This window comes from Phoca vitulina, unplaced genomic scaffold (genome assembly GCF_004348235.1).
Source record: "Phoca vitulina isolate PV1807 unplaced genomic scaffold, GSC_HSeal_1.0 scaffold17, whole genome shotgun sequence".
In the NCBI taxonomy this organism is placed as follows: domain Eukaryota; kingdom Metazoa; phylum Chordata; class Mammalia; order Carnivora; family Phocidae; genus Phoca; species Phoca vitulina.
This window is the reverse complement of record NW_022589720.1, coordinates 20992191-21019653: the sequence shown is the minus strand read 5'-3', so window position 1 is coordinate 21019653 and position 27463 is coordinate 20992191. Positions and strand designations below refer to the sequence as shown.

Here is a 27463-nt window from a genome sequence, read left to right as displayed (position 1 = left end):
TACAGGTCTGTGATTCATCAGTCTTACACAACTCACAGCGCTCACAATAGCACATACCCTCCCCAATGTCCATCACCCAGCCATCCCATCCCTCCCACCCCCCACCACTCCAGCAACCCTCAGTTTGTTTCCTGAGATTAAGAATTCCTCATAGCAGAGAGATCATATGATACTTGTCTTTTTCTGATTGACTTATTTCGCTTAGCATAATACCCTCTGGTTCCATCCACGTCATTGCAAATGGCAAGATTTCGTGTTTTTTGATGGTTGCTTTTAGTTTTACTGATTGTTTCCTTCACCATGCTGAAGCTTTTTAGTTTGATGAAGTCCCAGTAGTTTACTTTTGCTTTTGTTTCCCTTGCCTCAGGAGACATATCTGGTAAGAAGCTGCTACGGCCAACATCAAAGAAGTTACTGCCTGTGTTCTCCTCTAGGATTTTTATGGTTTTAGGTTTTTCATCCATTTTGAATTAAGCTTTATGTATGGTGTAAGAAAGTCGTCCAGTTTCATTCTTCTGCATGTTGCTGTCCAGTTTTCTCAACACCATTTATTGAAGAGACTGTCTTTTTCCCATTGGATATTCTTGACTGCTTAGTTGAAGATTAATTGACCATATAGTTGCGTGTTCATTTCTGGTTTTTCTATTTTGTTCCATTGATATATGTGTCTATTTTTGTGCCAGTACCATATTGTTTTGATTACTACAGCTTTGTAATATAATTCAAAATCTGGAATTGTGATACCTCCAGCTTTGCTTTTCTTTTTCAAGGCTGCTTTAGCTATTGGAGTCTTTTGTGGTTCCATACAAAGTTCAGGATTGTTTGCTCAAGCTCTGTGAAAAATGCTGTTGGTATTTTGATAGGGATTACATTAAATGTGTAGATTGCTTTGGAATAGTATAGACATTTTAACAATATTTTTTCTTTCAATCTGTGAGCATGGAATGCTTTTCCATTTTTATGTCATCTTCAATGAAATCTTAGCAATTTAAAAGAAAAATACCAATCTTTCCCTTTTAGATTTTACGGTTTAGTGGGCATGGTAAGCAATTTCACCAAATGTGATGAATATCATGATAGGACACTGAAATGTGCTTTGTAATTACATAGCTGGCATATCTGTTCTAATCTAGAAACTCAGAGAAGTCATTCCTATTTTAAATGAGTTTATGATAAATATTTAGTTAGGAAACAGAGCAGAGAAGGGGAAGAGTATTAAAGGGTAAAAGGAAAAAATGCAAACATCAAGTATGAAAGCTGAAACAGGCCCTCTGAAAATGAAGAAGATAGTACAAAGCAAAATAATACAATTGGTCTGTACAGAATGATAATGAAATGGGTAAAGGTGGCAGAGATGCCTCTGGAGACAAGGATGAGATTATGGAAGATGTATAAATAAGGTGATAGAGTCCAAACAATTAGAACAATAATAAAAATGAAGATTATTTTTAAAAGAAAACTATGTCCTTTTAATAGAATAGGTTTAGATTAAATACATACACAATGTGCCCAATATAACACAAAAATTTGCATGAAACTAACACAGGTTTGTAAGATTTCATGTTTCTGTTGCACCGTAGCTTGTTGAAGATTTTTAAGCCAAGAGGTAACATGACCAGACTTTTAATGTAGAAAAATCACCTTCTTTAGAATGGAAAATTGTTTGGAGTAGAGCAATAGGGGAGGCAGACGTCAATTAGGAGATTACTACAGTGGTCCGGATAAGACATGATGGAAGACAAAACCACAGTGATAGCCATAGAGATGGAGACATACAGATGAGTGGGGAAGAGATTTCAGAGAAGAAAAGACTGCAAATGATTATTTTAGCATTGGGATTAAAAGTAAAGAGGAATAAAATATGAATCCCAAGTTTGTTATTTTGGCTACCATAATAAAAAAAAAAACCACTATTTAAATAGTCAAATAATTCAAAGATGGAATGGGACATCAAAGAAATAGGTGGAGCCAGGATGTAATGGGAATTGTGAAGTATATGATGGAAGACAACAAAGCAGGGATGGGCTAGTTAAGACTCAAGTTTCAGAATAGTGTTAGATTTGAAAAAATGTTAAGATTTTTTCCAATTCCTAAATTTCTGTGAATACATGATCTATTTGTCTGTTTTAAGTACTCGGCGGACAGCCTTCTACATAAGAAGTCTACTTTTAAGATCATTATGTATCAGAAGAAGAAAGATAATTTATGAAAAAGAAAATATATATATGGCCAGTGGAAAAGCCCTGTGTTTTTAATACCACTTGGGATTTTAAATAAGCCTATAGATATGTCCACTTCCAAAAAAATGAGACCACCATGTTTGAAAGTGTACGTTCCCAAAGTCATATAGAGAAGAATCTTTGAAATTAAAATTAAAATTCTCTCTCTCTGGTTTCTCCGAAGACAGAGCCTCTGAATCTATAAACAATATCATACTGAAGGGAGGTAAAATCAGTTTACAATTATGGTATATATTCTAAACTTATCATCAAAAGTTCAAAATGTCTCACATCATCTCTTTGAGTTGAATGACGTTAAATGTATTCAGGAGTATATCTACCCAAGTTCTATATTTATGGATCTTTTTTCTTGTTTATGTACTAGAGGTTTAAATCTTTGAACCATTCAAAACTTTGTTTCAAAAGATATATTCATTTTTATCATACTTTAAATTTAACCCCTTATGATGTGTAAATATATTTAAAATTTTTGAGAATGATAAAACTGAAATTCTTAGTATTCTTACACTGAAAATTAAGATAATCATTGTAATCATTGTTTCAGTGATGTTATGTGGAGATGAATTGCTATGTGCCAAAATTAATTTTTTTCTGTAATAACAATGCATGTATTTATAGAACTTTTCTTTTCTGCCTCTCTGAAGCTTCACACTGACCAAGATAAAGGAGATGGAAATTTAAAATACATATTAACAGGAGATGGGGCTGGCAGTCTATTCGTTATAGATGAAAATACAGGAGATATTCATGCTGCAAAGAAATTAGACAGAGAAGAAAAATCCCTGTACATTCTTCGTGCCAAGGCTATAGACAGAAAGACCGGGCGGCAGGTGGAACCTGAATCTGAATTTATTATTAAAATCCATGATATCAATGACAATGAACCAAAATTCACAAAAGACTTATACACTGCCAGTGTTCCTGAAATGTCGGGAGTCGGTAGGTATATGCTAATCCATGTAAACTTAACATCTTTGTTTGTTTGCTAAGGTGATTATTATGGACATACAGTTACCATATGTAGCCCCTTTCAAGATAAGAATTATATATAACTGAGGTACTCAATAAATATGTTGATTGAAAAAAAAGAATTATATATAACTGAAAACTACTATTTAGTTTTAACTATGTCACTTCTAATTATTTTCAATTTTATATATTTTAATGATTCCTGCTGTGTTGTAACTTATACCTAAAATGGTATCTAAAAATATTATCTAAAAATACGATGACTGAGAACAGTTATTCCATTTCATTTCAACCAACATTTTCACCTCTACTCAACTGCTATTCAAATGGCAGTCAAGCTGAATGTATTTTCGCCTGAAATAGAAAAGGGATATCAAAGAGTGTCAGCAGTTTTGGACAGTTTTGGACAGTTTTGCTTGCATTATTTTGCATAACAACTAATGCTTGCATTTGACAAATTTCTTTTGATCATCTCATTTGATCATTGAAACAACTTTATGTGGAAGGTATGGGAAATAGAACTTTAAATCCCCATTCTGTTAATTAGGAACCCAGGATTCTGAAAGATTAAGCAACTGAATTAAGATCAAAAAACGTGGTAGCATAATAACAATATTCCAAGTCTTTTAATGTTATTTTAGCTGTGTTCCACTACCGAATAATAGTTTATTATGCAAACTGAAAATAATTGTTTCATTTTAAAGGCTGCTTACAATTTTAAATACCATCTGTTTTTATGCAATTTTTACCTGCATGTGTAAGTCTGGATTTGTTAATGAGATAAGAGCTGATTATTATTAAGCCATAACATATTAACAAAGAAGTGATATAAACTTACTATAATAACCAAAATCTGCAACCGATTTTCAAAATTTGATACTACTTAGTTGAATATTATTTCAAAATCAGTTTTCAGTGATTAACCTTGAAATTATTACAATTAATACATGTTTCAGTCTAAAATGGTTTCTTTATGAGGAAAAACAAACATATCCACCTTTACTGAGTGAATGATACAAAATGTTTCTTAACTATGTGTGTCATCTAGCCAGAAAAACCAGGTGTTTGTAAAGAAGTTATTTCCTCTCACCTCAATTGAAATTTCATCCATCTGAGAAAAGTGCAGTTCAACTGCCTTTTCAGGTATTCATTCCAATTATATGAAAGGGAGTTATCAAATCAGACAGGAGTCCTATGAAATCAGAAAGCCTAGGATGAAATATGAGTGGTTGTGGTTTCTTCAACATTTTAAAATTTCTGCTAGCTCGGTATAGTTCCATGGAAAGTAATGGGTCGACCAGTGGGCTAAGGTAGATATATATCATGATCTCCTTATGGGCTTATATTTGAGATGAAGGTACATCTAAAATTATACTCTCCATTTCAACTTCCTATTGATGAGCATTCTAAACTAGTTTGGTTTTCTGGTTAACACACTTTAACCTTTATAAAACATTATTGTTTATTCTGCATGTATGTTAATTTCCCAGATATTTTTTAAAAGATTTTATTTACTTATTTATTAGAGAGAGAGAGAGAGAGAGAGGAAGAGAGAGAGTGCGAACAGGGGGAGGAGCAGAGAGGAAGAGGAAAAGAATCCCAAGCAGACTCTGCACTGAGGGGTTAGGCTCGATCTCATGACCCTGAGATGATCACCTGAGCCAAAACCAAGAGTCGGATGCTTAACTGACTGAGCCACCCAGGCACCCCTATTTTGTCAGATATTTTGACACTTAATAGTACAAAAACTTTCATTTATTTTTCTGGAAATAGATTTGATATACCTACAGGAATAAAAAGTATAATTTGGGTGACAGGTATTTGAATATGACACATTTTAATAACTGATTTATATTTGAATAACTTTTAAATTTTTCAAATTACCTCTTTTTAAAAATCAGAATATTTACTTACCAGACTATTAATATTGAAACTCAAATAACCTGTATTTTCCCCATACTATCTTGTGCTGTTTAAAATCTACATAATTCAAATATATTCTATATCGGTTTTATTAATATTTATCAAGTATGTAATAAGATCAGCACTAGAATAAGCACTTGACTATTTTATTAAAAATAAAAGACTTCACTCGTTCAATACCCATTATAAAATACAGAATATATAAGTTTATACATGGAAGAAGGCTTGCAGATTATCTTGTCCAAAAAGCCCTTCCTGTAAGGCAATCTATATTTCATTTATATAAACTTTAAATTGTGGGCAGTACAATTTCTAGTTATCGCAGGCCTTAAAAATGAGAATTTAGGTCATTGTCAATTGCCCTGTCTATGTGCCTACAATTCCAACAAAACTGAAAAAAGAAGAAACATACAGCTGGTAGCTGTATTGCTGTAGTTGCAGCTTTTCATATTAATAAAAGAAGATTTAAAAACTACCAATAAATCTTGGGGCACCTGGGGGGCCTAGGCATTTAGGTCTTGACTCTTGGTTTTGGTTCAGGTCGTGATCTCAGGGTCCTGGGTTGGAGCCCTGTGATGGGCTCTGCACTCAGCTCGGAGTCTGTTCAAGATTTTCTTTCTCTCTCAACTAAATAAATAAATAAAACCTTAATAATAAATAAAAAGTACAGGTAAATCTTGATCCTATTTATGGACGATAGTTATTATTACTACTAAGATTGACATCACCGAATTAATTGCTTCCTATTTGACCCACAGATAGACTTTGTATGTGTGACTATTTTTTAGTATAAATGTACATAGTATATGCAAACACACACACACACGGAAGACACCACATTACACTTCTTCTAATAAATAAGTAAAAATAAGCCCAAAAGAGTTAAACTGACTTGCCACAAAACACATTATTTATTACTTTACTAGTTATAAAAAGAAAAAAAAGGTTAATAAAAGCAGGAAAAACTGGATAATTTTAATACCTTAGTATTTTCCCCCACTGCAAAATAGTTGTGCTTATTATGGAAAACTTCTAATTTTATTAGAGTCTTAGTAACTCCTCAAAAGCAGCATTTTTCTTTTTTTATTTAAATTCAATTAGCCAACATACAATACATCATTAGTTTTTGATGTAGTGTTCATTGATTCATTAGTTGCGTATAACACCCAGTGCTCATCACATCACGTGTCTTCCTTAATGCCCATCACCCTGTTAGTTACCCCATAGTATTTTTCTTATTTTATTCTTTTTTTTTTTTTTTTTTTTAAAGATTTTATTTATTTGACAGAGCGAGATACACAGCAAGAGAGAGAACACAAGCAGGGGGAGTGGGAGAGGGAGAAGCAGGCTTCCCGCAGACCAGGGAGCCCGATGCGGGGCTCGATCCCAGGACTCTGGGATCATGACCTGAGCCGAAGGCAGACGCTTAACGACTGAGCCACCCAGGCGCCACCTTTTCTTATTTTATTCTTTTAATTCAAATGCCCTTCTCAATAAAATTAAATCCAAATAACAGGAAGGGGGGTGACTGCATTTTACATTAAGATTTTAGATCTATTAGTGTATAAAATATCTAAATAAAAAGTCTATGCATTTTATATTTTGAAATTATATTGTTTTTTTTGTTGTTGCATGTAACTCTAAAGGAAAATTAATATTAACTCCGTATAATTTTATAGTTGTGATTGTCTGTTTTTACCTACACAGATCATCAATTAGAGAAAAACTAAAGGGTGATACTTGGGAACTTTTTCAAGCTATGGGTAACCTACATACTAAGAGTTAAAGCCCATACATAATCAAATAATAAAGAATGCTTCTATAAATTAAGTAATGTACAATGATTTAATTTTAATATTATTTTCATTAGTGATTTTCATTTAAACCAGAGCTTAAAAAAAAAAAATCTGTTAACTTTGGAGGTAAAGTCTTATGAAATAAAATGAAATTTCTTTATTATTATCCTACCCTTCTCCCCAATAATATCCTCCAATGTTCTCCTTCATACTGTCCCCTTTTCCCTGTTTATTTTTGTCTTAATTGTCTCTTCTTTTTCTCTCTCAACAACTCCTCTCCTTGTTTTATCCCTCTGCCCGTGCTTCTTTCTGTCAAAACCATATGCCATATTCCATTGTGTTTCTCAGAATCACAAGCTTCTCTCCTTTTCAAAAGTTAAAATCAAATGACTCCAGTTGTTGAAATCTGAAATGCATTAGCATCTTCTCATCAGAACACATAATCTGGATAATATATAAGGATATATAATGAAGGAAAATGGGATACACTGATTTAAATATTTATGGTAGATCCCAACTTTTTATATTTTTTTACTTTTTGGGTTCATTAAACTTTGATTAAAGATTATCTATCACTTTTCTATATTTGCATGCATTCATCTTCATCTAAGCAAAATCCTTTACTGTGTAAATTTGCAGGGTTTACTTTCTCACGGACTGGGTATTTCCCCAAACCGGTCTCTCAAAAACTTATCCAGTTCCCCTCCCACATCATCTCCTCAACAAGAAATCCCTCTGTAGTTTTCACAGATCACACACAGAACTCACTAATGAATCCTTTATGACTTAATCCAAGCCCTTCTTAGGGTTCACTGCCTGTGGATTCAATAATGTGTCTAATCATAGCCACAATGCCAGACAAGCCATTTAATGAAGTAGTTAGAACGGTGCTCCTTTCCTCAGACTAGTTAGGTTGAATCCCATCTCTATCACCTACTAGATGTGTGGCCATGAGCAACCTCTCTATATCTCAAGGCCTTCATCTCATGCTTATCATGAGGATAAAGTACTCATGTAAATTAAAGGCTGAATATTCTGCCTAGTCTACCTTAAGCATTCTGTAAATGTTCATTCTCATTATGACATTCTGCTAGAAACTCTGTTGGGCTTCAAAGATAAACTGTTGAATAAAACCAGACATGGCCTCTGCCTTTGGAGAATTTACATCACACAGGACAAAGCCTACAAATAACAAATATAATAAATTTGTCATTCAGGCTTCACTATAGTTAGTTTTTTAATCTTTGTTAATATAAAAATAAAATACTTACTTTAAATTATTTGAGAACAAATGAAAATTATAAATATTTCAGAAAATTCAGAGGGGTATAAAAATCACAATCTTTTAATCCATCTTTATAAGCACACAATTATAAAATCAATACAAAAAACACAGTAACTACTTTCTAATTTTATTATTAAATATTAACTGTGCAATAAGTTTATGAAAAAAATACAACCTATGAAATAAATACAACTACCCATTCCTTAAAGTCCATCACATTAGGTACTTCTCTTTTTTCATTCTACCATTATAAATATCATAATGATATGCTGTCAGTGGTCATCAGTGTTTAACACCATTCCTAATCATTACCATGATTCTAAAAGAAGGGATAGTACTAGTACTATATGAGTGTATATAACATTTTAGTCACATTATAAGATTTTTATTCTTTAGATTAAATTATTTGTCTTTTTTAGGTCAAGTATTTTTGTATATATTCTAAGATCACATACCCACAATAAAAAGCAAACAATAGAAAACAGATTTAACAACAAAGTATATTATTAAAAGTGTCAAAAGGTATAGAGGAGTATTTTTACCTGTTTTCATTATGAAATGATATTCACAGTAAAAGAAAAATGAAACTGGTAGCAAAATACATGTCATGAAATTGATGAATTAACTACTTGCATTTAGCATATTGATTACACTGAATAATTCATATTTCAAATAATCCTCAACTATGAAAACAATTCTTATTCTAACTAACGTATGTTCACATAGATTAAATAAAAAATTCAATATAAATCAGAAAACCACTTTAGTTTAACTTCTAAACATTATTATGGGGAGGTAGAGATCACTTTATTATTTTTGCTTTGGCAAGGATGTGAGTGGGTGTTTTTTAAATGACAAAGGAGAACACCTAGGATACATGGAGTAAGTCACAGTGTGTCCTCACACAGGATGTACCAAGTATCAATTCTAGGCCTGAAGAGAAAGAGCTCAAGTTCTCATATGTTAATTAATTTTGAAAAAAACATAAAAAAGACTACTGCTAAATTCATGTGTTAGTATTCAGATACACTGATGGAAAATGAGCTGTTAATTTAATCTTAATGTACAATTAATTAATTTTTAGGATTTGCATAAGCATATACATGCAAATTTTGAGAAACATTCACTACAAGTCAATGAGACAAATTCTGAGTGTGTAACATATGGGGTATTAAAGTAGGTGACAGGGCCAAGATGGAACTTGCCCTGTCCTAAGGAATTTTAAAATCTATGTAAGAATCAGTCAAACTTTGGAAAATTATATGTAGTATACTAGAAAATGTCATACAAACTCATTTTGCCCAAGGGATACATAGTAGGTTTTAGTTAATAGTAGTTTTATAACCATGCTTTCAATCTTTATAATGATTAGTGAAATATCAGAAAAGCCCATTAATACACCACATTATGTTAAGCTCCTGAAACTAGCCCTTTTAAAATTCTTTTGTCATTTAAAGATAATTTGTGATAAAGTTAAAAGAAAATGGTTTACGTTTTATAAAATAAAATTAAACAGAGAGGGGTGTTAAATTACAGTATTGCATGTAACAGAACTGTATACGTTCTTAACTTTTGGAGGAAATATCTGTGATTTCATTATGTGCAGCAAATAATAGGTAGCATATCAATAAATATAATCATATATGACTTTGATAACTACATTTTAAAGGGAGACACAGATGTTTAATAATCATTTATATCTTAAACACACACAAAATTACAGGTCAATTTATGTCATTTTGTTTTTTATAAAAATAGGGCCCCTCTATTTTTTATTCTATTTACAATAATACAGTTAATTTACCAGAGCAAAAAGCAGCCTGGGTCTTACCAATGCTGCTTTTATCTTTGAATACACATTTCCAGTTAGCAATAAATGCATTAATTGAAAATTGCATGTGCATTGTATTCAGTGAAAAATTGTTCCTTTCAATATTGTTGATCAAAAAAATGCAGTGCGTTTGTCTCATTATGTTCATTTTTACGATAAAATAGGTTGCTGATTTTTTTTCAGATAGCTCGAACCATAAAATTAAGGGATATTTAAATTTAAAGAAAGGAATGAAAAAGATAAGTGTGTTTTTTTTTTTTTGAGGCAACATCATTTAAACAAATTTCTTTAAACATACACCATTGTCCTAACACACCACACGACTTGTGGTAATTTTTCAGAAAGACAGTTTTCGAAGTTAGAAGTATTTAAGTGTCTGTGTTTGGGTGGGGATTCACGTAGGGACATCTGTTATACAAGTGACCGCAACAGATGCAGATGACGCCAACTATGGAAACAGTGCCAAAGTGGTCTACAGCATATTGCAAGGACAGCCATATTTTTCAGTGGACCCAGAATCAGGTAATAACATTTAAGACTTGGTCTCTTTCTCATGTTGTAATACATCTGGATGCACAATTATAGATTTTTCTGTAGTTTAAAAGCTATTGATTCAGTATCACACTTTCACTTATTCCCTACAGGTGTTCCACGGAAATAAAAGCAAATTTCATATTATTTAAATAGATTATTTGAACTGTTAGCTTTTGAGACTGTTATTTATTATTATTTATTATTTTATTATAAATTCATGACACCAAATACAAAATTTCAGAGATTTAGCACTTTATGTGTCATAGGAAATACTCAAAACCTAAAGAATGTGACAATCATCAAAATCAAGCAAGCTTATTAATCTGAAGATTTCTGAATGAAGTTAATTTTTTTAATCAAAAAGATAATTAAATTGATTTAGCAAAACTCGTTCCCTGTACAATAGCCTGTGGAAGAATGCTGGAAATGGCCAGCAAGCCCTGTCCCTATGGATGAAAGATGACTCCAAACTTTGCCGTGAAAGAGAGGAGAAGGCAAGGGGGTCAACGCTCCGAGACGAAGACCCTTTGCTCTTCTTTGCTCCCACTTTTATTGGTCCTTCAGGATAATCACAAATCCTTATCACTGCTTCTCAAGCACGTGATGTGTGACAAGGGGGTCTTACGGAAACTCGGAGGATTTATGGGAAAGATAAGATATGCTAATCTGCGTGTTCTGCTAAACATAGCCTAGGGGACAATGCATACATCTCTTAGAACACAGGGCGGCTGTTTGGGCTAAGAGAGCTTCGGGGAAGGTAACTCCCCACCGCATTCCAACGACAGAGGGGTCACGCGGGCCTCGGTATCCCAAAGGCCTACGCCCTTCTCTGAAACCCTCCCTGCCCTTAGCGGCCTCTGTGTTACATTTTAGCAAGCAAGGTATTATGGCTGATTTCATGCTCTACTTAACCCCGACAGAAGAATTCTTTCTGTTCTGTCCATTACAATTTAATGTTTATGGATTTCATACATTTAGGTACACCAACTTTTTATCTGTTTGTTATGATGAACTTCTGTAAAATAGATCTTGCATAGGTTAATCTTAAAACTCAGTGATTAAATTGTAAACTATTTGTCTACTTTTTCTAAAAGGCATAATAAAAACTGCACTACCAGACATGAGCAGAGAAAATAGAGAGCAGTACCAAGTGGTTATACAAGCCAAAGACATGGGCGGCCAGATGGGAGGCCTTTCTGGAACCACCACAGTAAACATCACTCTGACGGATGTCAACAACAACCCTCCTCGATTTCCCCAGAGTAAGGAAGGTTTTATTTATCTCATGTCCGAAGCCTTCTCCTACACCACTACAAACAGAGGCTAATATTTGTACTAGTATTTTCACAATCAGTTTATGAAGAAAGGCAAATCCACAACCTGTCCCCCTGACAAAATATCACAATTTCCATAAATTGATTTCCCAATATTCACTATGATCATCTCACTCTTTTTCTTATCTCTTGCATGGTTCACAGAGTGGACTCTCAATTCTGACTGCCTGGTTTCAAATCCATGTCTGTCACTTGTCTGAACTCAGCTATCTTGTCCGTATATAAGAATAATACTCCCTTATTTATTTTTTTATTATGTTCAATTATGTTCAATTGATCCTAAAACACACACTAGATGCTTTAAAGTCTCTGAAATCAGATAACGTATCAAAATCAGTGCAAGTTGGGTTTAACTGGCAGCATTTGTTCTTCCTAATGGCCCATAGAGTTATGGTATATCTTAGTTCTGACGGCATCTGAGACGTGTTAAAGTTTGCTAATACCTGTTACCTACTTATAAAGATTAAATTAGTCAATACCTTTTTAGTTATCATCATTTTAGGCATGTATGTTAAACCATGGATGCTTTGCATGCCATGAGTTCCTATAAAAACAGATTCTAACCCTTTGCTGCAGATGTTTCCTTTCCGCAGTGAATAAAAATATAAAGGGCCCTATTTTGAAATATTCAATTAAGGGGTCTCAAATTTAAATTTATGATATTGAATCCAATATATTAGAGCATTTTCCAAACTAGTCAAATTTAAAATATTTGATGATTCAACTTTGGATGTTTGATATATACATCTGATAAATGTTTTTAAAAAGTTTGCTGAGAATATAAATAATAAGTTTAATTAACATAAATCTAAATTTTACACTCAGTTTCCTTAAATATAAACTGAAAGAGTATGACTTGAATTCTCAAATGGTTTGCCACTCTATAATTCCATGATCTATTATAATCTTAGCAAAAGGTTTAGAACTATAATAGCAGTAATAATAAAAATATTTAAGAATTAGCCATGGAGTAAACATACTAAAGACATAATTTCATGTAATTCTCATAAAAAAACTAATTCCTGTCATTATCACCCTATTCTTATAGACATAGAAATCAATGGTTAGAGAATTTAACTTGCCCAGTGATGAGCATTCCGATCTAGGCAGTTGGATTTAGAAGTCCTTAATCACCAAGCAAATTGGAAAGAGTATAGACTTTGATGTCAGAAAGACTTAGTTATTCACCCTGCATTTCTCAATTTCATAGGATGATTTCCTTGCGCCCTATCCCTGAAGACCATGTATCTACTACCTTGGTCTTATGAGGACTAGTGTTAGAATTAAATAAATTAATATTGAGAGCCTTTGGCCTTATACAGAGTTCAGCACATATTAAATGTTTAAAAACATTTCTAACTTTCATTAACTCTTTTTGTAACTTTTTCCTATTGTCTCTTGAATAATAGTCACAAATTAAAATCCTTTCAAGGACAGCACAGTGCAATATAATGATTGACTGAAAACTGCAGGAAATAGAAACATTCATATCCCACTTAAAGGCATTAATTAAGAAGCAAAAAAGGAAGGAAGGAAAGTTTCTGTGTATGGATTTAGTTTTCTATCCCTGACTTAGGATATAAGAATAAGTCCGTGTTTTTGAAATAATTTAAAATATGTAAAAATATATAATGACAATAGTGAAAGCTCTAGATACATAGTAAATAATCAGTTTTCTGGTCCTCTTGAGCAAAAGTTCTGGATTCTAATATCATGTCTACCATCTAGTATCTAAATAACCTTGGAACACTCACTTAATCTTCCTGGAACTTAGTCTTTCTCATTCACAAAATGAGAGTGTTCTGCCTTTATAAATTATTTTTCCAACTTAATAAACCTATATTTTTGACAGTTTATAATTACAATTCAATATGAAAAAAAAAACTCTCCCGATTTAAAATTAATTTATTGAAGTAAAAAAGGCAGAGGAAATGAAAGATTTTTGTTATCTAAAGATGAAATGTCAAAACATCTCTGATTTAATTTTCAGGTACGTATCAATTTAATTCTCCTGAGTCTGTACCTCTTGGAACCCATCTTGGAAGGATAAAAGCCAATGACCCTGATGTGGGGGAAAATGCTGAGATGGAATACAGCATTGCTGAAGGAGATGGAGCAGACATGTTTGACATCATCACTGACAAGGATACACAGGAAGGGATTATAACTGTCAAACAGGTTTCTTTACGCTGTCTTCATTTTTTCATTGAGCGCTTATAGTTTATTTTTGCTTTTCAGTTAAGGGAAGAAAAGCCTAGGATTTATTTTTCCACACTGTCCAGCTTTCATAGAAGTGGGTATGGTTGTGGTTTCATCTCAAATAAGTGAACCATCTTCATCATTGACACTTAAAAAGCGATACAAAACCTTAACTGCTTGTGCTTAGAGTAGAAAATCAAACTAGAATTAGATAGCCTCAAAGGTACTTGTTTTATGTTTTCTGTGGCCCCCAAAATAGGCATGCAGCCATAACTTTATTTCATGTACTTTTTAAATATTTAAATTAGCCTCTTCAAGCAGATGAAACCTGAAGATTCTGCATGTTTTATGTTGGATGCAATGTGGGAAAACATTATGAAACTTTACATACTATAATCCAGCTAAATGTGGATTATGTTCTGTTTTCCTGATTTTTCTGTTTTCATTTACATCTTGCTTTCCACAGTGTTCAGATTAATGAAATATGTTTTTTTTTTCTTTTTAAAATAACAGTTTTAGAAATGTTGGACCAAAGGAAGCAACTTATATGAATAGTTTGCTGAATCTCTACTTGATTCTATATTTTCTCTGATTTTAACTTTGTATAACTTTAATAATAATAATAATAATAGATAATTTATATGTCCATTTAGATAATACTTTTGCCTGTGGCCATCAAAATGTGAAATGCATTATCAAGTGGGACTTGATCTTAGTGTGCATATCATTATATTCAGTTACCCTGTATGAATAAGCATAAGACAAAACAAAAAATTACTAATTTATTTGATATACCTATAAAGCAATAATTGGGAAAGTTTTTTAACCACAATTACTGGTACCATTAACAGAGGTGGTTATTAAAGTTTAATATTGTCTTCCATTGTCATGTCTGCTATATTATACTAATTTTTCTTATTTAACTTCAGAATTTAGATTTTGAAAACAAAATGCTATACACTTTAAGAGTGGATGCAAGTAACACTCACCCTGATCCACGATTCCTACACCTGGGACCTTTCAAAGACACAGCCGTGGTCAAAATATCTGTGCAAGATATAGATGAGCCTCCTGTGTTCAGTAAACTTTTTTACTTGATAGAAGTAGATGAAGATGTAAAGGAGGGCAGCATCATTGGACAGGTTACAGCATATGACCCAGATGCCATGAACAATTTAATAAAGTAAGTATTTTGTGAAACTTTAAGTTTGCAGAAAAATAATCATCCTCTCACTATTTATAAGCATGTGTGAAAAGAATTACATTGTACTATATATGATCAAGTACAGTAACAAGACTAAACACTTCCATAGCACAAACTCTTAGCTGGACTGCCTTCTAAGTGATCTCAATGTATTATTGCATTTAACTCATCACTTTACAAGGTAGATCCTGTTATTATACCTGTCTGCAGATAAGATTAAGTTACTAAGAATTTAAATAACCTGCCAAACAATTAGTGAGTGGCAAAGCTGGGTTTGAGAATCAGGCCATCTGGCTTCAGAGTCTGTGATTTTTAGTCCTTTAGCTGTTGTGATTCCCATCTCATTGTCTCTCTTGGAGAAATCACAGTTCAAATAATAAGTGATCTAAACAAATAAATTAGAAAAAAAATGTTCTAGAAATACTATTATGAGGTAATTTGAAAATGTTGAAACACCTTTTTTGTTTGTTTTTACACTGTTTTTTCAAATTTTTATTTAAATTCTAGTCAGTTAACATACAGTTAATACTGGTTTCTCCTTTAAAAATAGTCACTCGGCATACCATCTATTAAAATTTTGGGAAAAAAAACAGTATGTCGATTATATTCTAATAATAACAGAGAATTAGTAAAGAAAGTAATGATATTTGAGTATGGCAAACATTAAAATTAATATGGTATTGTGAAGTATAGTGTTAATACTTTCTCAAAGCTTGAATATTGTATTAACGTTTTCAGAGCTTTCAAATATGCTGGAATCTTAAGTGACTACTACATGTGGTTCTTAAGAGGAATGCAAATATAGTTATGAATGGATAGAATGGGTGGGTGAAGACGGGTAGCTATGTCCAGCTGTGGCATTAAATTCATGACACGAGACTGTCAAACATTTTGCCCATCCCTTCTTCTGTAAGATAATTGTTACCATTTATTGAGCACTTGCTTGAAGCTAGAGAGTCTAAAGAGATTTATATTTATTAGTTCAGTTAAGCTTCACCACAACTTTATTAGGCGGTACAATTGTTATCACCCAAATTTTATAAAAGAATAAATTGAGATGCAAAGGGTTAAAGGACACAGTACAAATAATTAACAGACTGACGATTCAAACTATCGTTGATCTGAATGCATAGCCAAATCTTTGGCAGACATAGTCTGCTTTCTTAATGACCTGTTTACTAATTAGAGATAATTAATATAATGTTCCTCATTTGTGGACTAATTGGACTGACTTCAGTTATACAAGGCAGATCCCTCAGGGACAAAATTATGCAAAGGGCAAAACATGGTTTTTGTCCCTCAGAATTTGGTCTAGTTTCCTTTCATTTTTCCCATTGCCCACAATAGGGAATTTCATAAGCTCCAACTATAGACATGTTAGCTTAGAAAATTACAGCCTTTTAATTCTTTTTTAACAAATGTATTGATGTATTACCGACCAACAATAAATTCCACAACTTTAATTTGTATGATTTGATAAACTTTTGTATATTCATACACCCACTAAAACATCATCAAAATCAAGAAAATGAACATATATCTTACCCCCAAAAGTTTGCTCATGTACTTTTTAATGCCTCCCTCCCAAACTTCCTAAAACCCATCCCCTAATCCCCAGGCAAACACTGATCAGGTTTCTTCAATATAGATCAGATTATATTGGGTTTTCTTGAATTTGTACAAATTCAATCATACAGTATTTATTCTTTTGTCTAACTTGTTTCACTTAGCCTAACTATATTCAGATTTTTCCATGTTGTTATGTGCATCAATAGTTTATCCCTCCAATTGCTGAAAAGTATTCCATTTTACAGAGATACCACAATTTGCTTATCTGTTCACTTATCGGTTGACATTTTGAGTTGTTTCAAACACTCCCAGTTAGTGGCTTGTATTTACATTCCCATAAAGTGACTTTCAAAAGGCAAATGTTCTCAATTTTGATGAAATCTAATTTATTAACTTTTAATTTATGGATTGAGCTTTTAGTGCCTTATATAGAAAACATCTGCCTGATCCCAAAATTCTTATTCTGTGTTTTCTTCTAGAAGATTATTGTTTTCAGTATTATATTTACATCAGTGATTCATTTTAAGTTAACTTTTATATTGTATGAGGTATGGATCATCCTCATTTTGCTCTTTGGTATATGGATCCCCAATGTTTCCAGCACCATGAGTTGCAGATACTATTCTTGTCACTGAATAGCCTTCATACCACTGTCAAAATTCAATTGCCTATGTATATATGGATCTAACTCTGGACTCTCTCTTCTGTTCCAATTATATATTTATCTATGTTTGCAAAAATCACAGTTTTCTGTACCTTTATAAAAATCTTGAAATTAAATACTATCTATCATTTTTTTTCTTTTCTAAATTTGTTTGGTAATTCTAGGCCCTTTGTATTTTCATATGTCAACTGCTACAAAAGATTCTGTTAGAATTTTGATTTGAGTTGTGTTAAGTGTGTAGATTAATGTAGGCAGAATTGATGACATCCTAATGATACTGAATCTATTAACCCAAAATAATATATTTTTCTCTGCTTACATAGAGATTTTTTTCAGCTGTATTTTGTGGTTTTTATGTCTACAAAAAACATTTTTTATACTTCATTTTATTGCTTTACTGCGCTGGCAAGAACCTCCAAAACAATGTTAAATAGAAGTAATAAGAACAGAAATCCTTGCCTTCTTCCTTGTCTTATGAAGAAATCATTTAGTCTTTCATCATTCAGTATGATGCCATCTGCAGGGACAATTTTATTCTATTCCTTTTGTTCCAAGCATTTTTATCAGGAATAGAGTTTGGATTTTGTCAAATGGTACTTTCTTTGTCTATTAAGATGGCCATATAGTAAAATGATGTATTATTTGATTTAGTTTTCAAATATTGGGATAAATGTCACTTAGCCACATTATACTATAATTATATATTGTTGAATTCAGTTTACTAAAGCTTAAAAAATAATTTTGCACCCATTTTTATTGGGACATAATTTTAAAGTTTTGTTTTCATGTAGTGTCTGTTTGGGTTTTGTGTCATAGTAATACTGTCTCAGAATGCAGTCAGAAGTATAAGATCCTCTTTTAATTTTTTGGATGAGTTTGCATAGAATTGACATTATTTTTCTTTAAATGTTTGGTAGAATTTAAAAGCAACGGACTGTATTATCTTTTTTATATGAGTTACAGCTACAAATTTTATTTACTTAGTAGTAAGTTTGGCTTTTTTTTCCTTTTTCTTCATCTTTCAGGGAATTTTTGAATTTCATCAAAGTTGATGAAATTCAAAAGTTGTTCATAATGTTCATATTATCCTTTTGGTAGTCTAGTAATGATAGCCATTTTTTTCTTGGCCAGTGTGACTAGACTTTTTAGTTGATTGATCTTCTCAAAGAACAGGTTTAATTACTTTTTCAATAGTTTGTTTTCTTTTCTTTTTTTTTGTTTTTTGTTTTTTGGCTCTGATCTTCATTCTTCTTTTCTGCTTACATTGAGTTTCATTTGCTCTTCTTCTCTACATCCTTGAGTCAGAAGCCGAGGTCGTTGATTTGAGACCTACTATTATTCTCATATGTGTGTTTTAGTGGTAAATAAATTTCCCTCTAGCTTTAGATGTGTTGTTTTTTGTACCAATACAACAAAAATTTTGCATTGTCCTTAATGTTTATTTTTCTCTTCATACATTGCCAGTTGTTCCTCGGGATGCTTTTAAATTGTGTCACTGGTTTTAAGCAATTGGATTATGATATACCTTTCTATAATAAGCTTCAACTATTTTGTACTTGAAGTTTATAAAGCTTCCTGAATTTGTGACTTCATGGCTTTCCTCAAACTTGGAAAATTTTTCATCCAGTCTCTTTAATATTTTTTTGCCCTATATTCTTCTCTTTAAGGAAATTTAATTATAATTATGCTAGGTCTCCTAAATGTGCAATACAGTGCGCTGGTGCTGTTTGTTTAGTCTTCTTTTTTCCCTCTTAGCCATTCTAAATAGTTCCCATTCATCTTCATCTTCAAGTTTACTAATCTTTTTTTTTTTTTTTTCCCAATATCTAACCTGCTTTAATTCCATCTAGAGTATTTTTTTTTCATCTCATAGATTATAATTTCCTTTCTGGAAGTGTTATTTCTGGGTTGTTTTCAATTGACAGATTTTTCCTGGAAGTCATATTTTATTGTTTTTTGCATGCCTGTAAGTTTTGATTGGATGAAAACATTGTGCTTTTATTGTGTTTAGTGTTAGGTAGCTTTGCATTTTCTTTTTTTTTTTCTTTTTAGCTTTGCATTTTCATAAATACTCTTGAGCTGCATTCAGATGTGTTTTGTTTTGTTTTTTAAAGATTTTATTTATTTATTTGAGAGAGAGCACGAGTGAGAGAGAGAGAGAGAGCAGGAGACAGAGAGAGTGCGCACGAGCAGGGGCAGAAGGAGGGGCAGAGGGAGAAAGAGAAGCAGACACCTTGCTGAGCAGGATCCTGGGATCGTGGCCTGAGACAAAGGCAGAGGCTTAACCGCTTAACCCAGCCACCCAGGCACCCCTCAGATGTGTGTTTAAATTACTTACAACATCTTAATCTTTTTGGACCTTGCTTTTGTGCTTTATCAGCAGCCCTTTTTCTAGACCTAATCTTGCCCCATAATCAAATAAGACTTTCCTGAGTAGTCTACCAAAGCCCCATGAGTTATGAATTTCTCTTTGGTTGGTGGAAACTAGAACTATTCTAGAACTACAATGTGCCAGTTCATAGTTTTGCTCTCTCCTAATCCTTGTGATTGATTACTTCTATTGCCTCACTTTATCTGTCCCCAAACATATTCTGATCAGTACTCAGCTGAAAACTCGAATAATATTTTCTTCAGATTTCAGTAGTTCCCTCTTTGTGAAGCTCTCTCCCATGAATTACTCTGCCTTTCAAATTCTAGACACTTTGTTCTCGACATGGGCTATCAGCTTGAACTCAGGGGATGGACAGACTCCATCTGGGCTTGCACTTCCTATATTCTTCTTTGGAACCTCTCCGAGGCAGCAAACAAGAAGATCACATCATATCTTTTCCTTTTCTCTGGGATTATTGTCATTGTTCTCTGGTGTATAATCCTTCAAAAATAATTTTCATTTAGTTTCATATATTTCATTTAGTGTTAGTGGGTTGTGTGTGTGTGTGTGTATGTGTGTGTGTATGTGTGTTGGGGGGGGGCTGGTAAATCCATCCCTTGTTATTCTATAGTTGCTAAAAAAGGACATTCGATATGTCATTTTAAACATGTTTTAATTATATAATTTAGTCACTCTTGCACAGGTAATTTTGTAGTGAAGAAGACATCTATAAAATTCTCCTCTCAATAGATACTTCAGTGGTATTTTATTCTATTTTTATCAGGTATTGAAACTTTCCACTTATCAATCACCTAACTTTAGTAAGTAGAGATCATTATAATATACATATAGATTTATGTATTTTTATTAATTGTGAATGTTTGATAATGCCATTAAACTTCTCAATAAACTTCTATTGTATAAATAACACACTATCATGTAGGTGAAACATGATTGCTGGAAATTTAGTTGCAAACAGTCTATCAATCTATATATATCCTATATATATGGATTAGATATCGATGTAAATTGATATAGATACAGATACAGAAATAGATATCGATAAATAATCTACCCAACCTATATAAATATATCCTTTCCTATATCTGGAATTTCCTCAGGATACAATTTTAGGAGTAAAATTTCTAGGTCAAATACTGATAGTAAAATTTGCAACCTTGCTCAGTAGTATATAAAAGTGGCTGATAAATTTTTAAGTTCATAGTTCTCTCAAAAATATTTGTGTTTAATAGGGTACTCAAGTATAAAGAAATAATGAACAGTGGTTTTACATATAAAATCCCAGAAATGACAAAGAGAAGAAAAATACTGAAACAAACAAATTTATCCCAAATTATGTCTCTAAAATCATACTGCCAACTCTGTCAACAAATAAGGCCATGCCTGAAAATATAGTATATAGGCTGGTTCCTGTTTGCATAAAGATATATGCCAAAAAAAAAAAAAAAAACCCAACATCTTTAGATATCTTATTACACTGGGAGAAACTAGCAATAAGTCAACAAGGAGACAACATTGTAATATGTGACTCTTTTGTTTGCTCCTATAGAATTTAGGAGGACTGATCCTTGGAGCAGAAATGGGCTATGATAAGCATCATGGAGAAATATTTTCCAGGGAAATCTTAGGAACTATTTCCCACCCACCAGTAAATCTGTTCATCAAATATATTTTCTGAAATACATCTGCCGCTTGCAACATGAGATTATGATTACAATTAGCAGCTGTTGTCAGCTCTGCTTCACCTCATTAGTGATCACGGATTTCCCAAGTTATAGGGTTGATGATAGCTTTATAGGTTCTGAAAGAACATGTTGTCTCATTTCACACCTATTTTATGCTCAACATATTTAAAGTTCAACAAATTTTAGAAGAGATCTTTTCTACTGCAGTCAAACTGAGAAGTAAGTACACAACAAACTTGCTGGAAAGAAATGCTTTTTTAGTTATGCTTCAATAAAATGTACATGATTCCACCCTAAGCTGAAATGAGTGAATAACTGGATGTGTGCATGTGTGTGTGTCTCTCAGTGTTTCTCTAATACTTGCTTGATTTTATTACAGAGAGTAAAATAATATTCATTTATTTAAAAATCATGATTATTTAAAAACAATGTCATTAATATTGGAAAAAAAAAAAGATTTAAACTATTGGCTCAAGTACTGCATAGCCACATTCTCTTTTTGAAGGGCAATGAAAGTTTCATGGTTCATAGATAGAAAACACATTTCTGGAATGCAGTAGCTGGAAAGGAAAAGAGCAAACTTAGAGCCTAATTATATTGACGTAGTCGGTGGAAGATGTACCTGGAATGCAGTAAAGAGGAGTACTATGCTTGACACATTTCTGCATACTACTGATTTGTTCCGGTGTTTGTAATTTGTAATCTGGTGTTTTATTGTGATAGATGAAAATACAGGGATGTGATATGTGTTGGATTCTTAATGGTAGAACATGAAAAATGAAAAGCAAACAAACTGAAGCAGAGTTCAGCTTCCTCAGGCTCAGTTCTCTTGTGCTCTTTTTCACTTATTTGCTGTTTCTGCAGATCCTGATTCAAATAAAAAGTTATGCCAGTGGACTTTTTTTTTTTAACTTATTGCTCAAAATTAAATGTAAGGAGATGAATAAAATAGTGTTGTTTTAATAGGCCATCTGCTGGAACATAGAGATGGCTTTGTCCTGTGTTGTTTATCAAGCTCTTTCTGGTATATTTATTATTAATAGGTAAACGAGAATGTCCCATTCTGTGTTGAAAATAAAGTATTTGCTGCTGAATGAAAGAAAATGATCTCTGGGCTTTGACAAATTGTGAGACATCATTTGCACGAGGGCAAATTTCTGAATATATACCTGGAAGTGTGCAGTGTTAGTGTTAAAGTGAACTATGTCTACATTGTCAAAGTGGTTCTCCACCATGAATTCTTAACTTGGAAAATAGTACCTTTCAAGATTGAATCTGTGAGTAGGATAGACAGAAACTTACTCTGATCCCACATAAGCTCCAAGTACGTCAAAGCTGGACTTGCATAATGTTAGAATTGTTAGCTATTCCTCAATCATAGAAAGCCCCATGCTAATCTCTAGGGCAAGCAGCAAGGAGCACAAAGGATTTTTATTTTTTATTTTGATCTTCAATGCTAGCAGTAGGTAAAAAGTCCAATGTCTGTTTAGCCATAAGCAGATAATGGCTAGCTATTGACTTTTCCAATAGTAGAAAGAAATATATTCAGGCAAATATTATAAATTGAATTCCACTCAATTCATATTTGTGGTTGAGTTATATTTTTTACACTGCTTTCTTTGTGTTCATTTTAGGTTTGTTTTATTCATTAGCAGAATTTGGTGTAAGTATTTAAGTATTTAAGTAAAATAGAACATTTAAAAATGTTCTACTGACTTTCTTAGCCCACATTAGGAACTAAATTATAGGAGGCTTGACACCTAGAGATAGGAAGCTTTGTATTTCTTTTTCCATTTTAGCATTTATTAAGCAATAGAGATTAAAAAGAGAAAATTTAATATGACTGCCATCCTCAATTTTAGTACATTAATAGTTTTTTAAAAAATAAGATCTACCTCAGATCCTTGTCTGACAATGAATTATTGGTTAAAACCTGATATAACTTTTGCTCCTAGGAGATATACATATACCCCATTATGTATTTTATGTATTTATTTTTGTATCTGTGTCCAGTTATCCTCTACCTCTTTAGGAGTTCCCACACCACAAGTATAACTACTCTTTGGCAGTGACCATATATCATGTAATCCATAATTTGACCATATATCAAAAATCTCCCCAATTTTTTTCATAACACCATGTAGGAAAATGATAATTATGATTACTGAAAAAGTGAGAAGATACTACCATTTTCCTGTGGCTCTAACTGCCCATTGCACAACCCTTCCAAAGGACAAGAAGGTGACTGGGCTGGTTTTGTATTTTGAGACGAGGTACAGAAAGGAACCTAAAACCAACTACATAAAGCTTTCAGTTATTCCACATTTGAGATGAAATCCAGTATATAAGGGCGCCTGGGTGGCTCAGTCAGTTAAGCCTCTGCCTTCGGCTCAGGTCATGGTCCCAGGGTCCTGGGATCGAGCCCTGCGTGGGGCTCCCTGCTCAGCAGGGAGTCTGCTTCTCCCTTTCCCACTCTCCCTGCTTGTGTTCCCTCTCTCTGTCAAATAAATAAGTAAATAAAATCTTTTTAAAAAATCCAGTATATATATATATATATTCCCCCACACACATGGTCAAATACTCACTTTGAAATAATATCTGTCAGTCTGAGAAACTCATTTGATAAAGTTTAGCAGAAAATAAATTAGGCAAACCCCATGATGTTAAGTTATTACAGTTATTTTGGAAGTCTGAGTTTACTAATGGATCTCTTAATTTTAATATAGTTATAGCAATAGACTAAGTCGTGGGTTCTTCATTAAAACAACCAAGGTAAACAAAGAAAAAAATCACAGAATTTAGATAAATAGATTTTTATCCAATATTTTTAAAATTACAAATGTTTCACCATGTTTAGAACACTGGCTGCTCAATATCTATTACTTATGTTTGTCCAAGTCAGTGCCTGATAGTGAATATATTACATTTATAATGGGAGTTGCAATTTCCTAATTCACCAGATCAAAAAGGAGTTAATTTGCTAAGTGACTTTAATAAGATACCTAGAAAAATGAGAACTACACCAGATGCTGGTTAGTCTGTTAGTTGTATTCCTTTTTTTGTCTTTATTCTAATCAGTTTATTCCATGGTATATAACCTTGCTGTATGAGCCTTGTCCATAGACTTACAACATGCGATTGGCCTAGGATGTTTGTTAGAAATAAAAATTCCAGCTCCAACACCAGACCTACTGAATCAGAATCTGTTTTTAACAAGAACCCAGTGTAATTCATATGAACATTAATGTTTAAAAAACACTTATTTTCCTCTATGGCTTAATTAGATACTCAGCAGCAGAAATCTCAAACAGACGTGAAGTGTTAGTATAGCCTAATATGGCCTAACATAACTAAAAGATTTTATTATAAGCTAGTCTTTTTTTTTTTTTTTTTTTAAAGATTTTATTTATTTATTTGATAGAGACACAGCGAGAGAGGGAACACAATCAGGGGGAGTGGGAGAGAGAGAAGCAGGCTTCCCGCTGAGCGGGGAGCCCGATGTGGGGCTCGATCCCAGGACCCTGGGACCATGACCTGAGCCGAAGGCAGACGTATAAGCTAGTCTTTTAAAAGATCTTTCTTATGAGTATGTTGCAGCCTTCCATTGCTGTCATAACAAATTACCATAAACTTAGTGCTTAAAGCAACTCAAATTTATATCTTATAGTTTTATAGGTCAGAGATCTGGGATGAGTCTCATGGGGCTAAAGTCAAGGGGTTTGTGTGGACAGGGCCACATTCCTGTCTGGAAACTGAAGGACAGAAATTGTTTCCTTGCTCATTCAAGTTATTAGCAGATTTCAATTCTTTGCAGTTGTAGGACTGAAATTCTCATTTTCTTGCTGTCAGCTCAAGGTTCATTCTGAGTTTCTAGAGGCTGCCTGTGTCCTTTGGCATGTGGCCCCTTTCCACCATCTTCAAAGCCAGCAGTGAGAGGTCAAGTCCTTTTCATACTTAAAATCTCTTTTTTTTCTCCCATCTCATTTCTCTAGAGCCCATCTCTGCCTTCTTCTTCCACTTTAAATGGTTTATATGATTAGTTTAGGGCTATCTAGATGATCAAGGATAATCTCCCTTCTCAATGACTTTAACCTTAATCACATCTGCACAGTTACTTTTACCATGTAAAGTAACAGAGTCCCAAATTTCAGGGATTAGGAGGCGGGCATCCTTTGGGGGAGGTGGGGAGGCATTATTTTGCCAACCACAGAGTGATACAAAGTTTATGGTGACAGTTTCCATATCCAGCCTTGATGAAAAAAGTCATAAAACTCTGTGTAATATGTCATTTCATTTTTATCTGCAAAAGGTCAGAGGAATAGATTGTAGGATAACCTTTGATTCAGCTGAGATGTTCCTTGAATAGAGAGCCGTTCAAGAGCAATGTACTTTACAACAGCCTCTCTCTATTCACTTATAGTCATAAGGACTCTGTGGACACATGTTCTTATGTTTTTTAGCATAATTTCAGTTTATCTAATGCAATTGACTCTATCAAATTTAACATGTCTAAAGCACTGCAACAGGTCTATGATAGGTTAAGTAAATCAAGTGACAATTAAAAACTCACTTAAAGGTTGCCACAAGGATTCATGAGCTTAAATAATAACTCTAAAGGACACATAATCATAGAATAGTAATGATGGAAAAGGCCGCATATATCAAATTGGCTAAATGACAATTGTATTAAATAAAAATTCGTGAAAGTTGTCGGCATTTTACTGGTCATGACTTCAGGAGAACATTGCTTGAACTGCCTCTAACATTAAGGAACAGTAGATGAATTAATAATCTTAACGCCTAGATTCATGAATCTCTTTCCTGCCAGATACTCTATTGATCGGCATACTGATATGGACCGGATTTTTAGCATTCACTCCGAAAATGGCTCTATTTTCACTTTGAAACCCCTTGATCGGGAGTCCTCTTCTTGGCACAACATCTCCATTACTGCCACAGAAATAAGTGAGTGGGGAATACATCCACCTGAACACCAAAGTGGTAAAATAATAGCATTAAGTAGACTCTGTTTCTTGAGGGAAGTCACTTTCTCATTAGCAACCTCAGAGTGTGTTGGAGACTTACAGTATCGTAATGATTCTCAAATATCCACTTTTTAAACTTGATTTTCTTTTACACCTTACTCTAGGAGAGAAATAGAATATAACCTCATAAAAATAATTAATCTGTCTGAGAAAATTATGTCTTACAAATAATATTTCATTCTCAATCATAGTCTCCTCTTCTTAATCGTGCTTTGCATCTGGACCATGTAAGAAAGCTCAGCTATTCATCAGCAATCCAATTGAGAAAGTGAATACCGCAGAAATGATTTGTTGCTAAGTTACAAATGGGGTGAGTGGTATCACCGCTTCTCTGTAAATGAGACTGAAGTCTTACACATGTTCTCGTTGCAGATAACTCAAAACAAAGTAGCCACATCCCTGTCTTCATCAGAATTCTAGATATAAATGACCATGCTCCGGAATTTGCCATGTACTATGAAACATTTGTTTGTGAAAATGCAAAACCTGGGCAGGTAAATAAAATTATTATAAACTTTAAAAGTATTTCCTCTTCACAAAGGCAGATAACATATCAATTCACTTGCACAAAATCTTTTTTATGCAAACTCCTGTCAATCCTCTTTGTCACCTGTTCATCTCCCCTTACCAAAACACTCACAGTGATCTAAACAGATGACTTCTGAAGTTGTTTTTATTATGGAACCCATGATGTAATAGCAGAGTGATAATATATACTTTAATTTATATTCTGGGTATATAATGAATATATATATATATATATATATATATATATATATATATATATATATAT

General features: G+C 33.1%; 1 protein-coding gene across 2 annotated transcripts in view; it reads left to right on the top strand.

The window, feature by feature from the left end:
• The window catches only part of CDH9 (cadherin 9), a 131273-nt gene that overhangs the window by 93408 nt on the left and 10402 nt on the right, over window positions 1–27463 (top strand). Inside the window, exons 3-9 of one of the 2 annotated variants that reach the window (XM_032415454.1) lie at window positions 2885–3179; window positions 10447–10566; window positions 11673–11840; window positions 13903–14090; window positions 15041–15294; window positions 26454–26590; window positions 27043–27164. In XM_032415454.1, the coding sequence (XP_032271345.1) occupies window positions 2885–3179; window positions 10447–10566; window positions 11673–11840; window positions 13903–14090; window positions 15041–15294; window positions 26454–26590; window positions 27043–27164 (1284 nt within the window). Of the gene's footprint in view, window positions 1–2884; window positions 3180–10446; window positions 10567–11672; window positions 11841–13902; window positions 14091–15040; window positions 15295–26453; window positions 26591–27042; window positions 27165–27463 lie in introns of those variants that run through there. The other variant, XM_032415455.1, reaches the window with a different exon arrangement.